Below are 15,963 nucleotides of genomic sequence, written 5' to 3' on the forward strand. Positions count from 1 at the left end.
TGGTACCCAGAAAAGGCAAATCATGGCATCCAATTCTGGACTTATTCTTTCTAAATACATTTCTGGACATTCCAAAATTCAAGATGCTGACTCTCCAACAGTTACTACCTATGCTAGGCAAGGATGCCTGGTTGGTAACTGTAGACTTAAAAGAGGCTTACCTGCATATCCCAATCAGGGAATCTTGCAGAGGATACCTCCGCTTCTAAGCAGGCCATTTGCATTACCAGTTCTCTGCACTGCCCTGTGGCTTATCTACTGCGCCCAGGGTCTTTACAAAGTGCCTGGCACCAGTAATTGCATTTTGCAGGCAAAGAAATATTCAAATTTATCCATACCTGGACGATTGTCTAATTCAGGCAGAAAACAAGGACACTCTTCCGGCGTTTGTAAAAAGACTTCTTACTTGTCTAGGGTACACCATAAACGAAAAGAAATCACAACTGGTACCCTCTCAAATAATTACATTCCTGGGTGCAAGCTTGAATACAACTGCCCAGAGGACTTACCTTATGCCAGAAAAACAAATTCAGTTGATGACTTACTTCAAACAGGTGACAACAAAAAAACAGCTATCTGCAAGACAAATTCTGCAGGCCTTTGGGGTCATGGCCTCCTGCATTCTTCTAATTCCATATGCAAGACTGCATGTGAGGAAACTTCAATGGTACCTAAAAAGCTTATGGAGTCAACATTGTCACAGCCTGGAAACAATGATTCCTATCATTCCTTGCCTGCAGCTAGAGTTCCTATGGTGGGCAGAGGCCAGCCACCAAAACAAGGGACTGTCATTCATTCCACCCCCTGCCGCCAAAGTCTTGACTACAGACTCATCAGATTATGCTTGGGGGGGGGGGGCGCATCTGACAGGGAGATGCATTCAGGGCCAATGGAGCCCAAATCAAATGCACCTACATATCAATCAGAAAGAGATGCTAGCTGTACAGAATGCTCTGACAGCCCTCAAGGACTATCTTCATCCAGGACAACTACTGATAAAGACAGACAACACCACAGTCATGTGTTACATAAACAAGCAGGGGGGGTACCCATTCCTACCCCCTTTGCAGACAAGCCATTGCATTGTGGAACACAGCCTTGACTTATCAAATACATCTACAAGCTCAATTCCTGCCAGGAAAGCAAAGTACTCTGGCAGACGAACTAAGCATAACTCTTATGGACCCACACGAATGGAAACTGGATCCACAAATCTTCAGCATGTTGACAAGCAAATGGGGGAGCCCAGACATGGATCTTTTTGCCTCACCCCAAAACTATCAGTTGGACAAATTCTGCACAAGAATTCATCACAAAAAAGCATGGAAAGTGGATGCTCTAACCTTCAGCTGGAAAAACCTATCAGTCTATGCCTTTCCCCCTCTGCCCTCCAAGGTCTTACTAAAAGTCAGAGAGGAAAAAACAAAAATTATTCTGATTGCTCCAGACTGGCCTCGCCAACACTGGTACCAACTCCTATGCAATATGTCGCACCTTCCTCCGTGGTACCTGCCTCAGACACCTTACCTACTGTCTCAGCAGAACTATCAAATTTTGCACACTCAGCTCCAAACTCTGAATCTTGCAGCATGGCTAATCAATTAATTTCACCATTTACATCTCTCAGTAAACCTGTGATGGATGTCATTTTGGAGGCTAGAAGACCTAGTACTAGAAAATCTTATGCTGCCAAATGGAAAAGATTCTATGTGTGGAACCAAGCACAAGGAATAAGCACAGCAATACCCAATATTCCTCAAATTCTGCAATACTTAACTGAGATGCTTCACAAGGGCCTATCTTTTTCTTCCATAAAAATCCATGCCTCTGCCTTTTCAGCTCATTACAACACAGAACCTCCCCCCTTTTCTCATCCTCTGCAAAAGCAGTACCTCAGAGGGGCCAAAAATTTAAGACCTCCCAGGAGAGCATCAACTCCTGCATGGGACCTCAATTTTGTTTTGGAAAAACTCACTCTACCTCCTTTTGAGCCAGCTGCTACTGCAGACCTAAAAATTCTCTCTTGGAAAACAGCTTTTGTTAGCAGTCACTTCAGCTAGAAAGATTTCAGAACTACAGGCTCTTATGGCAGTGGAGCCTTTTATTATTTTTTACCCGGACAGGGTGGCTCTCAGGACCAATCCATCCTTTATGCCTAAAGTGGTATCTAGTGTGGCCCTTAATCAGACCATTCATCTGCCAACTTTCTTCCCAAATCCACAGAACAAGGATGAGCGGATTCTGCATTCATTGGATGTACACAGACAAGATTCTACTTAAACAGGTCAAAATCTCTAAGAAAATCTGAACAATTACTGGTGGCATTTGCTGCAGGGGCCAAGGGAAAGGCTATTATAAAGCAAACTATTTCAAAATGGATAAGCCATTGTATTCATTTCTGCTATATGCACCATGGTAAACCTGTCCCCAAGGGGATCAGATCTCATAACACCAGGGCTGCATCTACTTCTGCAGCCTTTCTCAGAGGGGTTCCTACCAGAGACATTCTAGAAGCTGCTACCTGGAGCTCAGTTCATACATTCACCAAACATTACCATTTACCTCTCTTCTCTAAATCCAGAGCAGGCTTTGCCACTGCTGTCCTGTAGGGCCTTAAAGCTGCTCCTAATGCTGTATAAATCCATCCTCCCAACCATAGCTTTGGGATTCTACCCAAATGTAATGACTGCAACAGTGAAACACGAAGAACATAGTACAGTTGTGTACACTTACCATAAATGTAGATGTTCGAGTATATTCACTGTTGCAGTCCTGGTTACCCTCCCTCCAGCCCCTGTTTTCCTCTAACTATACCCTCTCATTTTTGTTACTATCTTTTAAAAGCCTTTTGGTATATTTGCTTTTGTTTGAGGTATATATTTTGTGTTTCATCATCTATATATATATATATATATATATATATATATTCCCCATCTGGGGCAAGAAAAACTGATGTAATGGTGTTGGCTGCATGTTTTATACCCCTGACGTCATGGAAGAAGGGTCAGCAGCAACCGATGCAGGACCCAAGACTTTGTTAATCAGTCTGACTGAGGGCAACCTGCCAGCAGATTACCCAAATGTAATGACTGCAACAGTGAATACACTTGAACATCTGCATTTATGGTAAGTGTACACAACTGTACTTTACGGCACTGATAAATTAATTATACAGAATCCTGGTTTTCCTATTAGTAAATTTGACTATTGCCGTATCTTGTGTACAATTGAGGAACAGATGTTGATTAAGATGTTAGCCAGGGATGAAAAAGACTATGTTAGCAATCTAGCTTACCCCCAACCCCCACTGTCACAGGAATGGCAACATAATAGGAAAGGGACTGAGCCTCATGCTAATGCCAACTACAAGGACAATGTTGCTATTGGTCTGGACACATATGATGAAAATTTTTTTAGACGAGGAACAATACCCACCCCTCAGGTGCTCAGAGCAGATTATGAACCAGCAAAGAACCCAACCACAACAAGGGGGAGGCCGTTTCAACCCTTATCAATCGGGGAAGGGCAGAATGAACAACAGGGGGACCAACAGGAATGCCTGGAGGGGGAGACAGAGAGAGTAGTTTATGATTTTAAAAACTTGGACTTAAACCCTACAAGGAATTGCTATTTATTACCATCCTTGAGAGTGAATTTTCACTCTGGAAATTACTTTAAAGTTTATAACTTTTCAGATTTAACTTTGACTGTGACTATATGTGATATTTTAGCAAAAGGATTTACATTTGTACCTGACCATTCCATTAACTTAGTTCATACTCTAATGGATTTAAGCAGTACATTAGGAAATTGAATCTAAATATCATGTTTAATAAACTTGAACCAATAAGGGACCCCTTTAAAATCTCTAGCACATATAACCCGCCCATACATCCTACTTTGACAATATTTGAGAGAATCTGTGAACTTGACTTACGTAAACTTAGTAAAAACTCTAATAGAAAAATATTTAAGAAAAGAATTCACAGGAATTTAAATCAGGATGAGGAGTTTGAGCTTGACTTCTTGATTTATAATAAAGGAGTTAGAATCATGAAGCCGGATAAGGGGGGGGGGTAGTTATTATGATTCTAGTGGATGATAATAACAAGATGCTAGAGATATTAAACACCGACACATATATTAAATGCTCCTTGAATGAAATGAATGGAGCTTATAGAAGAATAAAAGGGTTCATACGGGACATGTTTATTGATGGGCTAATTTCTGTTAATGAACTGCACTATCTTTCAGTTGAGTATCCATCTATTCCAGTCATTTTTGGGGCCCCTAAAATTCATAAAGATTTTAATCAACCACCAATGAGGCCAGTTGTTGATGCCAGGGGCTCCATAACTTTAATCTATGGATAAATATCTGGATAAAGAGTTGAGTAAGTTTATTTGGGATGAGCCTAACATATGCATTGATTTGTGGGATTTCCTAAGAAAGAGTAACACAATTGAATATAAGAATAAATATTTACTTATTACAATTGATTTAATCTCTATAGTGTTATACCACGAGATTGGCATACAATGGTTTTGTGAATAGCTGCAGTCTAAGAACATAGCACAGGATAAAGTTAACCTATATGAAGAGATTCTGGAATTAATACTAAGGAACAGCTTTATTTTGTTTGAAGGAGAATATTTCCTTCAAAATGAAGGGGTGGCAATGGGCTCCTCTTGTGGGGGCCTTTATGCCAACATCATCATGCTAGAATGGGAGAAACAATATCTTAAACAATCTCAATTTCTCCCATTATGTAAAACCTACATGCGTTATTTGGACAATATATTTATCTTATGCGAAGGACCAAGGGAGCTGATTACACCTTTTCTGGAATGTATTAATAATACAACAAACTTTTTGAAATTTACTCACACTGTAGAAGAAAAGGCAATCCCTTATTTGGATATTTTATTAACAAAAGATGAAGTAAATAAAAGGTTCCTGGCTAAAATCTATTGTTAAGGTCACATACTCCAATAGTTTTCTCCATTTTAGTAGTTATCACCCTTTCCAACAAATACGGGCAGTAGTTAAGGGACAGTTTGTTCGGGCAGCCCGGATGATTACTGTATGGGAGGCTTTTATTGAGGAATGTGACTTACTTCAATAGATGTTCATTAAATGAGGATATCCTAGTAAATTGATTGATCAAATTATGGAGGAAGTAAAAATAAAAATAAATAATGGTCATTTTTTACCAATTTTGAAGTCTAGGGGTATGGAGGAAGAACAAATTGTGAATGTAACGGATTGTGAACCACTCGCACAGGAGAATGTTGCTGTAAACACTATGGAAATTAATACTCCTAGTCGTATGACATCTTATCAAAGCAGTTTTTTAACTACATATAATAGGGATGCACCTATGATAAAAAATATTTTAACTAAAAATTGGAATTTAATCAGTAGTGATAAGGAAATGAGAGATATTTTAAGGCATGCACCGATTTGTGTATACAGAAAGGGACATTGTCTAAAGAATTTACTTGAACATAATAAACAAACAATATAAGGGACATATGCACAAATGTGGGATGTGCAAGTTTTGCAAGAATATCTTAGAAAATGATTTTGTAGAAGTAAATGGAGTGAAAATTCGGTTTAAGGAAAAATTATCTTGTTTAACAGAAAGAGTGGTTTATTGTTCACTTTGCTCAAATTGCCCCTGTTTCTATGTGGGCAAAACTGAGCACAAATTAAGAAATAGAATTGGGGAATATTTAAGGAATATACGAGACAGCTATGAATGCATTGCCTTGGCAAAGCATGTTATGGTACATCCACAACATTTTTTTGTCCTGGACACCATAAAAATTGCTGCTCGTGGGGGAGCCTGGCCATATCTGTTGGAGAAGTTAGAGCTCTCTTGGCAGCTTCGGCTAAATTCATTATATTGGCTAGGCCTGAATGACAGTGTACCCATTAGCAGCCTGTTAAAACTAAAAGCACTTAACAGGTGTAGCTAATACATAGTATTTAATGGATATATCTAGGTTATATATATGTACACCCTTGTGTATTCTTATTTTTAAAATAATTAATATTCTTGGTTACCTATTCCCCTTATAGTTTTTACCTGTCATATAGTATTGACTTAAAATAACATTTTATAATAATAATTTAAATTGACATTTTAAAATAGTGTTTCTATGTTGTTTTATATTGCATTATGTATTTATGTCATGAAATGCATTTATTTATATGATTTGGTGCTTTTAAATACTTTCGGATGTATGTATGATTCATCTGGGTATGGTTACTTCAAAATCTAACTCTATCGCTGATAGATTCAACGTGCCTCGGATAACTTGGCGCGACTCTGTTTCCAGTAAATTTTTAACATTGACTAATAGCAGGAAATGAAGTCATTGTTAACATTTATTTAAAGCCTGATGCTCCTGTGACACTTTATCTGATGAAGTCTCTTTTTAATTTTAACCGAGACGAAAGTGCTCATCTCTTTTTAAAAATAAATTTATTATGGTTTTCAAGGAGAAGTGAACATGTCATGCCTGCTCTGCACTTGCTAACAGTTGGATTTATCAGTTTACTTGTTTTGATTTCGTTTTTCTCCCAAGAACAAATTGGGTAAAGCAGTTTCTAAAGTGACTCTAGCCAAATGGTTGATTTGTATATCCTTTGTTTATAAAGACAGATGTTTACCTTTACCCAAGACCCCCAGCACATTCTGTAACTATTTCTTTGGTCTTCTGGCCAAGAGCTTCCATAGATGATATTCATGCAGCCGCCACTTGGCCCAGTGCCCACACCTTTATTGCTCATTACAGCTTAGACATACTTTCCAGAAATAGGGCAGCATTTGGTTCCACTTTTCTCATGAGGGCCACCCAGCGTACAAAGTTGCATGAAAAGCTGGTTGCAAGAAGCAGTACAAAGAAAGCCATCAAGGAAGTGTGCAATTCATTAAGGAGTTGTCAAATAGTAGTAGATGTTTGTATCAAGTCTGGGAACAGGGTACTTTGTAGATAGCAGTTTTGGAGGATGCAACATTTAATATAGTCTGTGCTGATGAAGCAGTCCACTATCTTTGCATATTTTTTATATATTTGCTGAAGATTGGAAGCAGTTTGTGTATTAAATGTTTGACAGGTGAGTAAACCTTATGAATGTGTTGGAAGTAGACCAGTGAAGGAGCACTACAGGGCAACATTCACTTTAGCATCATCAGCAAAGGAAAACAACATAAAACTGACTTCTTACAGTAAACTAGCCGTTTGTAGTAACGTACTAAATAAGGTATCTAGGGCTTCTGGATGATCAGTGAAAATTTTTGACAAAGTGTAAGTCCTGTTAGCTCTGTGAAACGGATGACTGAGAACTCCATGTAGAATTTTGCATTAGAGTCTAGATATGAAAAGGGCATGAATTGGGCTATAGTTGGTGTTAGTGATGTGTCATAAAACTATATTTGTATCACCAGGCAGATCTCTTAAAGTATACAGGTGAAGAGTTCTGAATATATACTTGAAAGCTGTGTGTGTCATAGAACCTACATCTTTTCAAACTTTGTTTCATTCAGTGGAACTATATCAAATCTTTTAGGATCTACCCATCCATCCACATCCCCTTTTCCCATTTTTTACACATGGGGTCACGTTAACAGCGGCAGTCATTTTGAGCCAAGGTTCACACAAGGCTAGCCCTGTTGCAGGATCTTGAGATATAAATTATACCGAAGTGTGAGACTTGGTGGAAACAGAGACCAAATCTTTTGTGGGAGGGGTTCATATGTGCCTTTTAGCAGACGTAGGTGTTGGTATGATAAAATCAGCATCCATTTGCAGTAATATTGGAGGAGATGCATGTAGATTAAAGAATCCATTGCATTTTTTGGTTGTAGAAGGAAGATTCTGATTTGTTAGCTTATTTTTGTGATTGCATTCCATGTCTTTAACACATTAAACTCCTTTCAATAAATGTCACAGTAACAGAAGATCTGATATTGTTAATCCTTGTTCATTCCTTATGCCTGGGTTATCTGTTCCGACCTCAGAACCAAGCTGGCCATCTTCCAAGCTCACGACAGCCACAAACTCTCGAATTAAACTTTTACCCATAATTCCCCTCTCCCTGTTACCCCAGATTTCGTTTGCCAAGTCGCCATTCAGTCGTCTCAAGCCACTTCTCTTGAGCTAAGTAAACTTCTTTGATAATACTTTATCGTATTGCAGTTATTCTCTCTTCTAATTTTGTTAATTATCTCTTACCCTATCATATCTAGCAACTCGTTTTTGTTTTTTTTCTAGCCATTCTTTCTCCTTACCGTGAGGTAGCTCCTTTACCATCGTTGGTAAAATCTTTCCTGCTTTACCTTCGGGTATTTCTCATACCATTGTTGTTACCTTCTTCCTTCCTCCTATGATGGCAGAGAAAAAAAGTGGTCCGGGATTTAAAAGATGTGTGGATTGTGGGCATAAATTGCCTATTTCGGATGCATATGCGTTGTGTTTACTGTTTGGGTGTGCCTCACTTGACTGTTGACCCGCCTTGCGGGATTTGTGCTAACTTTTCAAACAGGACTTTGGTGGAAAGGAAAAATAAATGGATTTTAAAGGGACTACTTAAATCTTCCTTTTCAGAGGCTATTTCTGGGTCTGAGGCTTCAACTCCTCCTAGTTCCTATAAGAAAAGAGATGAACACAAGAAGGCCAAGTCTCTCCCGTCGTCTCCTGCTGGGGACAATCAGGAACTGAGACCTAAGAAGGCCAAACTTTCTAGTTCGGATTTGACTTCCTCGGCCCCGAGGCTTTCAGTGCCTAGATCTTCAGCACTGAAGACTTCGGCAACTGCTGTTACTTCAGCACCGAGTTTTGTGCCCTATACCTCATCGGAACCGAGGGGCCCCTTGGTTCAGACTACCTTACCGGCACCGACCTTTTACTCGATGCAGACCTGTCCAGCATCGATGACTGTTCCGATGTTCATTCCTGCTTTGACTCCGACTATTTTCACAGCACCAACTATTCTCTCGTTACCGACCACCTCGTTTTCCGCACAGACTCTTTCGGCACCTACCGTAGTGCCAACTACCACTTCGGCACCGACCTAGTCAGCACCAAGGATTTCCTCAGTGCAGACACCAGTAGTACAAGCCTTAACGGCTCTGTTGTTTTCGGTGCAGTCACCTATTTTAGCACTGTCCAAAGACCCTTTTGTGGGCACCGAGTTTCCTGCATCCTTGGATAGACCTGACTCCCCTTCAGCTATATCTATGAGATCCACTAGAAGCCTCTCGGAACATGATGTGGTGCGCTTTGTGGATCAATTGCTTTTGGCCAGAGGTATCCAACCCTCCAGGAACTACTCTTCCTTTGGAGGTTATCACCCTTCTCCAAGGAATCCTACTTATTCTCCTCCTTCATTGCCTTTGAAGCCCCCTGCTGTAGCACAGACTTCCCTCACTTCGGCTCCTTTCATGGACCTCACTAAGGAGTTGCAGTTGCCTTTGTGGCAGGAGAGACTTGTCACTCCAGTCACTGCTCTGGATGCTAGCTGTGATGTACATACCCCTGTTTTTCACCGCCACCCAGGGACTCCGAGTCGGCGGGCTGATTTGCTTGAGCGGGGTGTGACTTTATCAGGTAGACCAGCTTTCCAGCTCATGGAGAAGGCTCTTGCGTCTGTTGGCGATCCTGTGCTATCAGTGCTCCTGTCCTCCTCTGGACCACAATTTACACAAGGCACCTCTGGTGGACACCAGGTACAAGGGCCTCAGGACACACTCCCACTGGAGGCCCCTTTTGTGCTATCTTCCCCAGATTCTCCCCCTGAGGAAGTTCATTGCAAGAGTTTGTGTAAGAGGAAGCAAGTGGACTCTCCAGAAGAGTCCCTCACGGAAGACACAGACTTTGATGATGGGGAAGGGTCCCCTCGGTCACCCTCTGAGGTATCTTTTGGAGATATCCTTGAAATACTTAAGCAGGAAGGTGAATGGTGGCCCTCTAACCCGACGTCTGAAGAGTCTGTGTTCCTGCAGGCCTTTCCTGCCTGGCCCCCTACCTCTTGGTTTACTCCACCTGCCAACGACCTTGTCCGGCTCGTCATGCAGCATGCATGGAAAGCTCCTGACGCTATTGATGCCATTCCCCGCAGGCTAGATAAAATCCTGTCCCCTCCATATAGTGAGCCTCACTGGTCCAAAGGTCTTCCTGTAGTTGCCTTGGTAGCGGCGGCCGCAACAAAGAAGGATCTGGCGGAAGAAAGCCAGACTGTCCACCCGCCCAATAAAGAGTCCCAGGTGCTGGACAGATTAGGGAAGCATACCTTTGCATCATCGACCTTTGCTGTCAGGTCCCTGAATTATATGGCACATTTTACCAGGCTTCAAAGAGACTTAATTTCTGAGCTCTCTGAAACCTTAGCCGGAGCTGTATCTGATGAGGTCCGGGACAAAGTGGCCTCACAGTTAGCCACCCTTGAATCGATTTCTAACTCCTTCATGCATCCGATTTCTCACACATCAGAAGGAGCAGCCAGAGCAGCGGGTGCAGGCATAGTCATGAGATGAACAAAATGAAAGAAAATGCACCGAGCTAGCACACTGAGAACGTTTATTGATAGACAAAACAGAAAATGGTGAGTGCTTTCGCAACATAAAGTTGCTTCATCAGAAAACAGTAAAAGGCTTACACTCTATTTAAATAGTCAAATATCCATTACTCAATTAACTAATTAGGGTTAGCCAGCTGTACAGAATTAAAATCAAGAGAAGCTTACCACAGTGAATCCTACAATAAAGATGCACTATGCATATAATGTTACACACAAAGTTACTAAACATATATAACCACACTATATACAGTATAAAAAACATATACATACATATATAAGATAAAACAACAACAGTAAGACATATAAAAAAGCTAAAAACATCTAAAATATCTTCTAAAAGATCTAGAAATCAGTGCATGAAACGATCATTAGATATAACGTGACAGGCCAGAGCACTGGATTGTTTTACAGTGGTAAATGTATCTCTGTTCTCAAATCAATGATTTCAACATTCTGTTTGTTGTGATTATAATAAGGTTTGCACCTAGTATCTCTAGCTTCCAGGCATCAGATATTGCATTATCAATGTCTGATTTATGCAGCAATGTGTTCTTTTGACATCAAGAAAACTTATGTCAGTGGCTAAACTCTGGTGTGTAAACCTTAAAAAATCAGTTGTTGAATGCAAGTATCCCAAGATTGGTCTAGATCAGAGGCTGGAGCCCTTCAGATCAGATTAACTGTATACATGTTATTAGTCAAGAGTTTGTGCACAGTAAGAAAATCTCTAAATCAACACCCCCCCCAATTTTGTGGTATATACTGGTAAATGGAATTCTCCATTCATCATCAACAAGAACAAATTCTCATCCTCTATCTATCGTCTCCATCCTGTTATGTAGCTGCTGTAGAAACAGTTGTCCAAGGTCTCATAGGTGGAAATACACAGTCCTTGTGAATTTTAGGTAGACCCATATCCCTGGAACAACAGGCTTATGAACATTAAAAAAATAAAAAAGTGATCATCAAAATCAAATATTATTAACAAAAGTCAAAAAAAAAAAGAACTTTTTCTATGATGGCATTCACCATAGATTTATTAGAAAATCGTTGAGGTAGTATCAAGTAACAGTTTTCTTTCTGTGTAACATATAAATCTTTGTCTCAAACAACGCCGCCTCGCTTTGTTGGCCTGTTAATGATATCAATGATGTTTTGCAATTAGCAAATTCTGCAAAGTACTTGTACTCAGTAGTCAGATTATAAAAAACAACATGATGTTACAAACAGCCCAAAGCTCCCAGCAATCTCACATGCATCTATACATGGGCTATATGGCATGATGGCATGCCTGGATTGTGTTGTATTGATTTTTTTCAGCTTTCCTTTTCACTCCTTTTGAAGCATCTTCGTTGTTTTGTACAGAAATTCCGGATGGTCACAATACAGTCTATCTCCATTATTATTCATTGGGGTCCTGTTGGATGCAAAGAACTACGACATTGATCCCAGAGTGCGAAATCTAAGGATAAAACAACAACAATATCACATGAGGCTTTTACAATGTTTACTATTCACCCAGTGGTACCCTTTTCAGTTTCCTCTATCATCCCAGATTCGGGTGATTCAGAGATGCAAACAAGACTTAATTTGGTGGATGTCGCAGAACCCGTCACAATGGTATCGCCCCTTCACACCCCAACAGCCCAAAGCCACAGTGACCACGGATGCCTCCCTGATGGGGTGGGGGGGGCTTTTTCAGGGGAAGACAGTCCAAGGCACGTGGTCGGACCTAGAGGCTCATCTGCATATAAATGTCCTAGAACTGAGGGTGGTGCTTCTAGCGTTGCAAGCATTTCATCCCCTCCTTCCGTCAAGGACTATTGCAATACAGTCGGACAACATGGCTGTAGTCTGGCACATCAACAAACAAGGCGGAACCAAATCCTACCCACTTTGTCAGGAGGCCATGAGGATATGGCAGTGGGCGATGGCTACCAACCACTTTCTTTTAGCAACGTACATTCCCAGGAGTTCCAACATGATAGCAGACAGATTGAGCAGGTGCATTCTGCAACCATACGAGTGGTCTCTGAATCCTGTTACAGTGGCGGAGATTTTCAACAGCTGGGTTTTCCCTTGCTGCAAACTTTTTGAATCCCCAACCAACTACAAGTGCAGCAATTACTTCGCCCTGATTCCCCTTCGGGGACAGTCATCCAGGGATGCTGTAGTCCATGATTGGCCCTCAGGTCTGCTTTATGTCTTTCCCCCCTCTTCCTCTCATTCCCCAGTTACTGAAGAAAGCCCGCCAGTTGAAGAGCAAGATTATCCTCATTGCACCATATTGGCCTTGGCAAATTTGGTTCCCCTTCTTATGGCCTCACCTGCTAGATCAACCATGGATTCTCGATCCAACTCAGGATTTGATCTCCCATCCGCAGAACCTGATTCACCCCAGCCTGAAGCTCACAGCTTGGCTCCTCCACTTCCAGTGATTGCCAGGCAGACTGATCTTTCTTCCCCCGTACGTGACATTCTTATTGCGTCTCATACGTCTTCCACCAGAACTACTTATCTCAGCCAGTGGAAAAGGTTTGCCATTTGGCTGAAGGAAAAAGGGATAGACCCTTTTTCAGCACCAGTGCCGGTAGTACTGGAGTACCTTTCCAGTGCCGGTAGTACTGGAGTACCTTTCCAGTTTATTCCAGTCCGGCCTATCTGCTTCTACCATTCGAGTTCATTTGGCCATGATATCTAATTTTCACAATGGTGTCCATGACTCTTCTCTTATGTCACACAAATAATGCAAGACTTTTCTAAAATGCTTAAATAATTTGAAAAACCCTCTTTTAGATAACCTAGCCAGCCATGGGATCTGTCTTTAGTCCTGCAAGCGTTGACTACGGCTCCTTTTGAACCAGCTTTTTCATGCAACCTCAAGTTTCTTTCTTGGAAAACTTTGTTCTTGGTCGCCATTACTTCTGCCAGATGTATCTCTGAACTTCAAGCTCTGTGCATCAAACAACCTTACTTAATCTTTCATAAAGATAGAGTGTCATTGAGAACTAATCCTTCCTTCCTGCCAAAAGTGATCTCTGAAATGTCCATTAACCAATCCATTGAATTGCCAGTTTTCTTTCCCAATCATTCTAACAGAGGAGAGTATTGCCTGCATACCCTTGACATTCACAGGCAACTTTGTTTCTATCTGGACAGAACTAAGGCTTCTTGCAAATCAGATCAGCTGTTCCTGGGCTATTCTGGTCCTAGACTTGGATGTGCTGTTTCTAAGGTCACATTGGCTAAATGGTTAAAAGACTGCAACATTTATTTACAAAACTCACGATATCCCTCTGACTACAGCCGTTAGGGCTCATTCCACTAGGTTGGTCGCAACTTCTGCTGCCTTCCATGCTAGAGCTTCTTTACCTGATATTTGTGCTGCTGCAACTTGGGCTAGACCCCATACCTTCATCAGCCATTACAAATTGGATTTGGCCTCCAGAGGAAGAGCATCCTTTGGTTCAATGATGCTCAGGAATGTCCTTCCATAAGAGCCTCCCAGGATAAAGGTAGCTGGGGACTCTGTCCCAGGCATAAGGAATGAACAAGGATTAACAATATCAGATAAAGAAGTTATGTCTTACAATAACATTCCATATGTATTGTTGATCCTCGTTCAGTCATTATGACCCTCCCCCTCCTGAGGCTTATAGTGGATCTCATCATCCAGTTTCGTTAGGTTTTTTGACCAGAGGTAGCCTCTTCTTCCTGCAAACTCAATCTGGGTTAACAGAGAGGGGAATTGTGGGTAAGAGTTTAGCTTGAGAGTTTGTGGCTGTTGCAAGCTTGGAAGATGGCCAGCTTGGTTCTGAGGTTGGCACCGATAACCCAAGCGTAATGACTGAACGACGATCAACAATACAAATGGAACGTTATGGTAAGACATAACTTCTTTTTAATGTGTTTCTGATTGTACTGAAAATCTGCACGATTTTAAATAATATCATTAGTGATTTTTTTTTTTCATTCCAGTGACCTCTTCAAGAACAGTGCAAGAAACTAATGAAGAGTTCAAGACCATGTCAGGAACAATTATGCTGGGCCGAAAACTAATCACAAAGTATAATAGGAGGGAACTTACCGATAAACTGCTCATATTCCTTGCCTTAGCATTATTTTTAGCCACAGTACTGTATATACTCAAGAAAAGACTATTTCCTTTTATATAGGTAATACAGTTTTTGTGTTGGGAAGCCTGTATTCTCCATCAGTAAGTCGAGAACCTACTTATACTGTCAAGGCCCTACCGCTTCCTGTTATGTGGCATTAATGTTTAGTTGTCATGATGTCACCTTCCTCTTTTAACTTATGAGGCTGTGGGTAGAACTGTCCGTGAGTGAGAAAATGAAGAAGAAACAAACATGGGAAACTAAGCTATTGCATTTAATTTTGTACTAATGTACAAAGACTGTTCTGCAGGCACGTTTTTGCCTTCTGCAAACTATAGGTGCATTGAATGCATTACTTTTTGTCATGAAGCTACCTTTGAAGGGTTTTGGTGTCGATATTGTATTTTAGTCAATTAGTGAAATAACATTGACCAAATTGCATCTGATTTACACTTATCTGTTGTGCTTGCCTGTTTCTGTAGACCATTTCCATATTCAGTCACCACTTCTGTTTGTAGAATTTTTTTTTCCAGAGATGCAGCCTCTTTTCCTGTGTTATAGCAGGTGTTAGCTCATTCATTTTCGACATTAGGTTCTGTCTGTACACTTTCTGCCTGTGTTGTTAGTTCAGGTGGATGTAAAAGATGCCATTAAAAAGATTAAGGGAAGTTCCCTGGTGCTGTAACCAAATTTACCTTTGTCTGAATGAATGCCATCTCTGGTTTCCTCTGAAAAGAGGACACTGGCCTTAGTAGGACTAACTTGCTCAATAGAGTACATGTAAATAAAACTGCTGTATGACTACTTTGTATATTTGAGGCTCTGTAGGGAGCCTTACCCTATTATGAGAAAACTAATTATGTGTACTGCATTGACCTGTAATGGGGCCAGATTTTGGAATCCAGGGAAATCTGTATCATTCCTTGGATAGCTTAATAAAGCATAAATAAATCTTCTCTAGGACTTCTTTCTACATTTGTGTCTTTGTGGGGAACTTCTCTCCTGTGTGAGAAATCCAGTTATGTATACTGCATTGTCCTGTAATAAGGTCAGATAGATGATGGGAATCCAGGCAAATCTGTGTCATTCCTTGGGTAGCAAAGTTTGTTCTACTGATGTTTCCTTCTATGTTTTCCTTTTTGTAAGAAGATTTTCCACTGTGAGTACAATAAGATCTACCCTGATTCCATTGTTCAGAAAAGTTCATGCGAAAGAGTGCCCAAGAACACTCTGTATCCATGGTAAAAAGTTAAAAAATATA

At 40.8% G+C, this 15,963-nt stretch overlaps 1 protein-coding gene across 1 annotated transcript in view; it reads left to right on the top strand.

Annotated features, from left to right (window-relative positions):
- Positions 1–15,658, top strand: part of BNIP1 (BCL2 interacting protein 1) — a 413,601-nt gene extending 397,943 nt beyond the window's left edge. The window contains exon 6 of the mRNA XM_044069114.1: positions 14,566–15,658. Coding sequence (XP_043925049.1) covers positions 14,566–14,762 — 197 coding nt within the window. The 3' untranslated portion in view covers positions 14,763–15,658. The remainder of the gene's footprint in view (positions 1–14,565) is intronic.
- The last annotated feature ends 305 nt before the right edge of the window (positions 15,659–15,963 follow it).

This window comes from Protopterus annectens, chromosome 4.part0 (genome assembly GCF_019279795.1).
Source record: "Protopterus annectens isolate FY-2018-M chromosome 4.part0, PAN1.0, whole genome shotgun sequence".
NCBI lineage: Eukaryota > Metazoa > Chordata > Ceratodontiformes > Protopteridae > Protopterus > Protopterus annectens.